Here is a 9469-nt window from a genome sequence, read left to right as displayed (position 1 = left end):
TGGCTAAAGGTTCATGACAGAGCACTAGCTTCGTTATTATTCTCAACGTGGAAAAATCTTGAAACTCCAGAATCAACTGTTTCTGTTTGTTCAATTTAAGAATAATTTGGACTCTCATGGTTATGCCACAAGACATGCACTTGAAGGACGATTTGAAATTTCTAGGGCGAAAACTAATTTTCTCAAATGCACCTTTACTTTCAGAGCAATGAAAGAATGGAACTCATCAACTAATTCTCATAAAAATTGTACATAAGTCTGCTTTTAAAATACAACTTAAGAAGTTTTTAGGAGCAACTTATCTATAAATGAAATAGTTTCATATTCTAATTTATTGTAACTTATTCATAAAATGTTACAATTTTAAATTCTAACTTTCCCATTTTCTATGAATGTTTAATCTTATTGATATGTATATGATATTTGTCATCTGTCAAACATGTTCATGAATTTACATTGTATACTGTATTTTAATGATGTGGACCCCAGGAAGAGTAGCTGGGTGTAAAGCATAGCTAATGTGGATCCTAATAATAAATAAACAAATCAACACCAACCAGCCCATCTTTTCCTTTAACATGTTTAGAAAGGCATCAGAACAATAAATGACAGTAAATGTCTCAGGTGCTTCTTATCTTTCAATTTTACTCATAAAACATTTTTCACTGTTATGTTTTTTCCCCAGAATAAAAAAGCATGAAAAGAACCTTTGCTCATCATAATCAATCGATATAACTATCTTAGAAACATGCTTTAAATGTTCGGCAACAACTCAGGGCTCAGAAAGCCCCGCAGCCATGTTCACGTCTGGAATAAATTTAGTCCAACCTCCCCCTCACCTGGCCTGGAGCAACCGTGGGAGAGCATTTTTAGAGCAGTGTGCAACCTGACTTCTTTTTTGTCTTCCTCTTTTCCATCGGCGTTTTCCTGTTGATCTGCCGCACCAGATCATAGAAAATCTGAAACAGAGATTTTTATTTATTTATTTACATCCATCAAGCATTTTGGGCAACATGGAAAGAAATCAAAGATCCTGGATTGAATTATTAAAAAGTATCCAAACATGTATTCAATATTTTTAAGGTGAAATGCATAATTAAGTGAACGTGCGTAAACAAAAGCTTCCTTTAAGTTAATTTAGATTTTACCTCATTAACATTGATCTTTGATTTAGCTGAAGTCTCTAAAAAGGCACAGTTGTTCCACTGACGAGCCAGGTTCTGACCCTGCTCCTTGCCGACCACACGCTCGTCCTCCAGGTCACACTTGTTCCCCACCAGGATCATCGGAACCTGATGGATCAAACGGTAAAAAACACACGCTTTTATTTACTCAGCATTTTCAGGATTGGTTCGTTGATGAGTGAGATCAAAGGGAAAGTTAGTTTCTGTACCCATGACTTCCCAAGCTCTAAAACCGAGTTATAAAAAGAAATAAAAAGTAGCCCACTGAGTAAAGAAGTGACCTTTGCTGCTAAATCAGAGTATAAAGTCCAGCTTTATGGATGTTATCATGTCAAAGTTACTTTTTAAAGAATTTTCCTCATTTTCAATCAGATTTTAAGAGCTGAACAAAAACCTCTGATGCAGGAGCTTCTGGCTAGTTTACAGTTTTTATTTTACTCTGACATTAAAGCCCTGTGGAGAGACGTTCCCATGTTCTTCTCGATTTCTTCCACTCTGATGGAATTTTTCCTAATGGGAGACAGACACAGGTGCTTTCAGATGCTGAAATGTATGTTGTGCAGCCGTTACAATCAATCACACACAAACACAGAATTAGAGTAAAGCGACATTTAAAATGTCGTACAGCAGCGGTTCCTAAGGTCTGATGCCAACCCAGAGGGGCGACATCAACAGTGATGTAGGAGACAATTATTGATTCAACTTGTGAGGGAATATTATCACTATGTCGCTTTAAAATAGTGACTGGAGCAGATTTTAGGAAAGAGACGTTTGTTTACAAAAGACCAGATTGACCTCCAGAAATGATCATGATTCCTCATTAAATAAAGAGCTGAAAAACAATCCTGAGCGTCGTCTTCCTGTTACATCATAAACAGTAGTTTATACCCTCAGTCATATGATTCTACAGAACCGCTGTAATGCTGACCACTACTGAAGATCCTTCCTGTCCTCCACCATTACAATCTATAATGATTCGTTTCCTTTAAGATTGTTTAGCATCTTGACACTTATTATTGCAGCAACAGTCCTTTAGGAAATGAAAAGATGGATACTTATTAAGAGTTTAACATTAAACCAGCTTTCTAAAATGAGTAATCCTACCAGTGCAAACACTGTCAAGGAGGAGATGATTCTTAGCTAATCGGCTATTTAACTGACCAATAATTCATTTTAAGATGCTTTTAATCCCAAAACCACCAAAGAACATTTCTGATACTGATGAAATATGATAAGTTAATATGTCATTATTTTGGAAACAATATTTACCAGAAATAATTACATATAAACAACATTTTAAAGAGCTTTGCCAAGCTTTAACTGGTCCAAATGAAATGGAGGTATTTTTCCTATTAGACGTATAACATTTTATATATGACTGATAAGTTATGCTACGTTTTTTTTCTGCATGACCAGATGGAACCGGGCTCCTATAGGACTATAAATATTGCTGTATTCTGTTCTCTGTAAACAGAGAAAGTTTTAGGTCAGACTTTTAAAGCTACTTTATGCAAAGTACAAGATAAGCTATGGAAGCCAAGAGTTTGATGACTGTGGAGAACATTTCTGTGTGTGCGGTTCTGGTTCCAGCTTTTATCCACATATTGTACTTGTTTAACTATTTGAACAATACGCACCGCTCTCCTCTCTCAAATGAAAGTGAAAGCAACACAAACCATCCAATCTGATTGTTAGAAATATCACTTTCTATTAGAACCTGAGTCTATCCCTGGGATCCTCGTGCCACTGCTGCAGTTGGACGCAGCCAATCTGGCCAATGAGCGCGGCTCCACCCAGTGAACCGAGGAGCGTCCTTGAAGCATCTCAGAATCGTGTGTGACTGTGGCTGGTTTATTTTTCCCACTTGACACTTCAAGTCCTCATCATCTGGAGTAGAGTGGATATTCAGAAGGGAAGTAAGTTGCTAAACATTAAGTGGATCCAGTGGCTTTTCAAATGTAAACCCTACGTGGGTCGCAGTTCAGTCTAAAACATCAAAACATTACCTGCAGCTCCAACACAGAGCCACCAGAGAACCTCGCTGCATAAGACACCATGGACCAAGAGATGTTTACTTTGGAGGTAAAAAAAGTACAACATTTTAAATGAAAACTCATTGGTTTTAATAGATCAAAAAAGAAAAGCCACGGGCTGAGAGTTAAGGTGACCAGATAAAGAGAAGGCATGCGTAACATCGTTCATACTGGCCAAAAGGCCATTTTAATGTTCTATTTAAAGCCTACATGCAGGGTCCGAAATTAACTTTTCGACTCGAGCCAAATAGAGCGGAAGACAAAATAATTTACCGACTAAGCATTATTTTTTACAGGCAAGAAAACAAATATACTTCCTCTCAAATATATTTAAGGAACATATAATTTCTACCATAACGCAGCTGGATGGACTACTGTAGAGACAGTAGAGGAAGGAAGCAGGAGTTCACTGCAGTCTTTCCCTTTTAACTTTTCTCAGAGCACCATAAAGGTAAGTAAAAGTTAAATAACAGCACAGAACTAGTCTTTGACTAAATTTAGTTATTTTACTTTTCTGAAAACATTCATAAAGTATGTTAAATAAGGATGCAAATTATCAATGAATGAATTAAGTTAATTAATCTTATCAATCAAATAATAAATAGGCTAAATTAATCAGAATAACCCAATTATTAAAATAATCGTCAACTAAATTATTGATCGATTAATTGTTAACTAGTATAGACTAAAACATGCCTTTAGCTGATAGAGCGACCCACTTAGAGCAGTAACTATACCAATTGTAAACAATATTATAAATATTTTGCATTTAAGATAAAAGAAAAACCTTTTCCTGTCAATATGCTCTATCCAGTTTAACCTGGTTTCATTCTGTAAAAAAAAAACTTTAAGGAAACTTTTGATATCCAATTATTAAACAATTAATCTAAAAAAAATAAAAAAGTAGAATAATCGATTAGCTAAATAATCATTGTTTGCAACCCTGCAAATAACGATTAATAGATAAGCATCCGTGTTCTTGAAAACCTGTTTTCTCTCATATCAAGAGGATCTTTCCAAGGCGAAATATTATTTATACAAAATGCTGAGTTAAAGAAAAACAAAATAGTGCATATAATATATTTTTAACTAATGTGTTAAACACTGACTAAACTAAGACATTTTCTATACATGATGAAACATATTAATAAGATAAAAAAACTGGGAAAAAATACAAATAAAATATGTGGAACAACAACTATTCACAATGAACAGAAATACAAATCATAGGCAGAGACAGGGGATATCTACAAGACTGTTTAATTCCTTTAAAAAAATGGACGGTAGCTGTGATTTCTTTCTTTTTTTATATTCCAACAATCTGGTAGGAGAAATTTTGTGGTTACTGGCTTGTGAACAGGTTGTTCTGGTTGCTCTTAGAAGAGTCTTAAAACTCAACACAATGAAGAGCGTTAAATCAAAAACGGCTTCCTAATCCAATGTGCTTGTTGCTATTCTTCTTTCATGTAGCAAATTTTCTGTGTAATGCCCGCTACCGTTTTATCATCAAATCCTCGCATTTTAAGAACAGCAGAGAAATTAAGAATTCTCCATCATGCAACACGGCTATAAAGGCACAGCTTAGACGACAACGAGTTTATCGCATAATATACCTTCTACATCCTGGATGCCATTCAAGAGTAAAAAATCCCAGACCGGCTCCTGAAATGACTGAGGTTTCTGTTCTAGCATGCCTCCGCTGTAGCATTACCTTCTTTGCTAATAAGAGTGAGGCTCTGCATATTATTGAACACCGGCGACCTCCAATAATACTACAACTCTGAAAGAAATTCCTTTTATGCAGAGGGTATCATTTATCGAATGGAAAAATATTCATCTAATAAACTATAAATGGACAATTAATCTTAATTGGAGTACTTTTGTTTACATCCCTAATGTTAAATGTAGTTGCATTAAGAACAAAGTATCAGTGAATACCTTCCAGTCAAAACCTCTGACTCACTATTTTATTTAAAATCTGGTAAAATTATAAAGCAGTTCTAATAGAAAGAGAGAATGAGAGACAAAAGAAACTCCAGATAAAATGAGCTTAAAATGGCCGGATTATCAATGTCAAAGAAAAATATGACACATTATTTGTATAGCCTCCTATATTCTCACAAAAAACATCAAATTTAGAAAGTAAATTAAGTTCAGTGTTTAGTTTGTGAGATTATTCCAGTTCTAATATTTGAGAACCAAATATAGAAACGGTTCTCGGTTAGAATAAAAAATATTTGTGCGTTGTTTGTTTCTTTTTTTTTTTTTTGTTTTGTTTGTTTTTGTGATGTTTGTGTGACGTAAATATGGAGTCTTTTTGTTTTGTTTTGTATGCCCTGGACGGAATGTCTGTTGGNTTGTTTGTTTTTGTGATGTTTGTGTGACGTAAATATGGAGTCTTTTTGTTTTGTTTTGTATGCCCTGGACGGAATGTCTGTTGGTTTAATATAAAAAACTAATAAAAACAATTTGATTATTATTAAAAATATTTGTGCGTTGATTTTTTTTGTTTTTTTGTGATGTTTGTGTGACGTAAATATGGAGTCTTTTTGTTTTGTTTTGTATGCCCTGGACGGGATGTCTGTTAGTTTAATATGAAAAACTAATAAAAACTATTTGATCATTGATTAAAAATATTTGTGCGTTAATCAAGCTTTCATATGGTAGTGCAAGAATGGGTGATTAATAAGTGTGAGATTTTATAAAAATACTGTATGAATGCAATTAACTTACTGCTAAAAATAATGTAATGGAATGACGTGATAAATAGGATACCATAATACTGAATTTGAACAAAGCAAAGCTAAATTATTGCACCCGAGAAGTTCGGATCAAACACAAAAAAGGGTTTTCCACTTTAAAGATAAATTATGTTTTTGAACCATTTTGGCTTATTTGCTTGGATCTTCTTTCAGTTTTAGTGTGAACACTGCAGTTAAGGATTACTGGATTCATAAATTAGTTGAAAATTATTAGCTAATCAATAAAAACCATAGTTAATCCCAAAGCTTACTGGAAGTGAAGTTATGATTTTTTTTTTTTATTTAACTCATACTTGAACCTTATTCTGACATCGTAATTGTAGTGTAATATATTTCAATACTATAAGCTAGCTATCTAAATACATCATAACATGTAGATGAACTTAAATGACATCCTATTCTTTATCTAAAAGGTCTATTTTGCACATCAACCCCTGATTTAGCATTAGTAACTTTAACTGTTCTGTAAACCATAATGTTGGGGTCAGAATTTTTTCTATAGGGTTGTGGTCAGGCCAGTCAAGTCTTCCTGCATCAAACTTTACAAACCTGACAACATGAAAGTCATTTTAACATCCAAGTGTGTTTGTATGTCATCTGACCTAATGCTTTTGGCAACGCACTGTACAATAACCAGTGAGACAGGCTCCTGAACCTGAACCAAAGCAGAACACACCTGGGAATGACTCATAAAGGTTATTACTGTCAACATTTGCTTTCCTGAGAAATGCCTTGCTTTATGTTTTGAATGCTTGCAACTGTTGTCTCTTCCCTCATTTCTACGGGTCACAGTTGTCGAATGAATCTGAAAAAGAAAAGTCTGCAACATACAGCTGATCATATTTATATGAAAACTTAATTATACAGTTTCCTACTTCAAGCTCAAAAGTTAGATTAGATTCTTGGTACCTCTGTCTCATTTTTACGATACATGTTTAATCTCAAAACAAAATCAACACCAGGGGCAGGGCTACATCCCATAGTTAAAATGAAAGATAAATAGTAAATAATACATATATATAACTATTTAATGTTTGTTACATAGTGATGTAAATTATACATGTTAAATAAATGGTTTAGGGAAAAACCTGTAGCACTTGAAAACGCATTTTACCATTTCCTGGATACTCATTTTATATTAAAGATTCACAATATGTTAAATAAAGTTTTTTTTTTTATCTCTTAACACCTATATTAAGAGCATTTATTCTAAGCTGTACTTATTAATATTTGTTATATGGCAGAGCATATATATATTAACAATGTTTTTACAAAATCAGTCATTATGTAAATTGATAAATCAGTGTGAAGGTTGAGCAAAAATAGTGTTAGCTAGGATTGTAAATCATATTTTTTAGCTTCAGTCATGACAGAGGTGCTATTCGACCGGTACTAAATAAACGGAGAACAGATTCAGAACATTGCACATCCTTCCTCTAAAACAAGAGATGAAGCTACAAAGACTGAAAAAAGCAGATCGTATCTAACAGCTCTGACATTTCCTCCCCGTCATAGACCTTCAGCCCCCTCGCAGCAAACCTCCACAGCAGTCAGTCTAGTAAAGCGGGGGGGTGAACCTGAAGACAGAGTCTACCAGATCAGGCAAATGGAAATGTGAGCAGACATATTTTGATATCCAGGCATATGCGGGGATGTACCGAAGGTTATATAAAAACTAATACAACGGCAGAGCTCCTAGATCTACATGATTTGAATAAGAGATCTCAGAATTCACGCTTTAAACAAATCCAAAAAGTTAAGCTCCCAGATTCACATAATGCATTTAAACCTACAGAGCATTTAGGGTGCCTATTTCAAAAATAAGATACACTTACATCCTCTGTGTCCTTTACTCGCAGGATTTGTTCCCGCAGGTCCTGTAGGTCATTAAACGTTGACTGTGCTGTGATGGAGTACACCAAAGCAAAGCCTTGCCCGTTTTTCATGTACAGGTCCCTCATAGCTGTGAACTGTTCCTACAGAACGATGATCAAGGAGAGATGGCATCAGTGAACCAAAAAAAAACAAAAAAAACAAAAAAACATTTGCATCTAAACGCAGAGTTCGGCCAGGCTTACTGTTCCAGCGGTGTCCAGGATTTCCAGCATGCATTGCTGCCCGTCGACTTCAACTTGCTGTTGTATTAGAAAGGCAAGAATATTTTCATGAGATCAAAGGAACCGTTTATATAGCTAACCAAAAATGTATTTAAGGAGGCTTTAAAAGGTGATAGTTTAATATTATACCTTTCTATAAGAGTCTTCAATAGTGGGGTCATACTTCTCCACAAAAATGCCTTGAACAAATTGGACTGTCTGGAAACAACAGAGAAAAATAGAAAGTTAAGTAAATCACCAGCACTGTGCTAAATTAATAGTTAATATCTCAACAAAATCATATAATTTTTAAACTCTGAATAACATTTCAAATGAGTGTTAATTCAATAATTTGAACATAACCAACATAAAAAAAACATTAAGTAAAATTAAACTAAGGAAATTAATTAATTATTTTTTTCCAGAATGACTTACCAGTGCAGATTTTCCCACACCTCCTGATCCAAGCACGACTAGCTTGTACTCACGCATGGTGGGTGACCTTACTGGACAGCACAAGAGTCTGGAAAAAGATAAAGGAAAAGATGGATATTAGTTAGAGATGGAAAAAAAATTCCCCTGTCCTGTTTTTTTCCCCATAGACATAGAATGGAAACGTGGTACATGGGGAAACTAGGCTGTTCTGTGCTATAGAAAAAAATACAAACACATTTATGACATCCACATGAATGGCCAGTTTAATAAAATCCCAGAAATAGTCACTAATCAACTATAACTCAAATCATATAACTAAATATTACAGGTCACAATTGCTTTGGCCAAATTCAAGAATGTAATAAAATTGTTTGGAAAAGAAAATATCCACTGAAAATCCTTAAAAATGTAACTGGTGCTTTGATTGAATATCTTTGCCCATTATTCAAAAAGTCTAATGACAATAAATGTTTACACTTACAATCATATTCAAAACAAAAAAAGGAAAAAAAATATACAATAAATACAAGCATCAACCAAAATGTAGTTATTTTGAATCAAATAATTTGCTCTACATTTTAGTCCATTTACTACTTTGATGATCCTAAACATATACTTCAACCTAAAAAATATAATTAATTCCAGTCTACTTTAATACCTTCTGGATCAGTTAATCTAATTCAATTTTAAGGTGGCTGAACAAATCTCTTCTGTAAAAAGATTCAAGAGGTGAATAGCCTTATAAAACCAGAGTTAACCCTCTCCAGGCAGATGTTGCAGATTTGCAACAGCTAAATGCCACTTAGCTAATTACTCCAATTCCATATTTTAAGAGCTTTCGTTACTCAGAAGTACAACAGAAGGACTTAGTTGTACATTTGCAACAAACAGTTTCTCTCCAGCTCACCAGATAGCACTGCTGACTCACTTTCAACATGGCTGAGTCCTTGGTGTCACTG

The 9469-nt window shown here is 34.3% G+C and overlaps 1 protein-coding gene across 2 annotated transcripts in view; it reads right to left on the bottom strand.

Annotated features, from left to right (window-relative positions):
• The window catches only part of LOC107090729 (ras-related protein Rap-1A-like), a 15744-nt gene that overhangs the window by 1692 nt on the left and 4583 nt on the right, over positions 1-9469 (bottom strand). The window contains exons 3-9 of one of the 2 annotated variants that reach the window (XM_015384283.1): positions 8511-8598; positions 8226-8294; positions 8058-8114; positions 7815-7955; positions 1629-1694; positions 1149-1292; positions 840-959 (exon numbers count right to left, since the gene is read on the bottom strand). In XM_015384283.1, the coding sequence (XP_015239769.1) occupies positions 870-959; positions 1149-1292; positions 1629-1694; positions 7815-7955; positions 8058-8114; positions 8226-8294; positions 8511-8567 (624 nt within the window). In that variant the 5' untranslated portion in view covers positions 8568-8598 and the 3' untranslated portion in view covers positions 840-869. The remainder of the gene's footprint in view (positions 1-839; positions 960-1148; positions 1293-1628; positions 1695-7814; positions 7956-8057; positions 8115-8225; positions 8295-8510; positions 8599-9469) is intronic. The other variant, XM_015384284.1, reaches the window with a different exon arrangement.

The sequence above is a fragment of the Cyprinodon variegatus genome, unplaced genomic scaffold (genome assembly GCF_000732505.1).
Source record: "Cyprinodon variegatus isolate N-32 unplaced genomic scaffold, C_variegatus-1.0 Scaffold309, whole genome shotgun sequence".
NCBI classification, from domain to species: domain Eukaryota; kingdom Metazoa; phylum Chordata; class Actinopteri; order Cyprinodontiformes; family Cyprinodontidae; genus Cyprinodon; species Cyprinodon variegatus.
The sequence above is the reverse complement of the archived record's forward strand: the minus strand, read 5'-3'. Positions and strand labels throughout refer to the sequence as shown.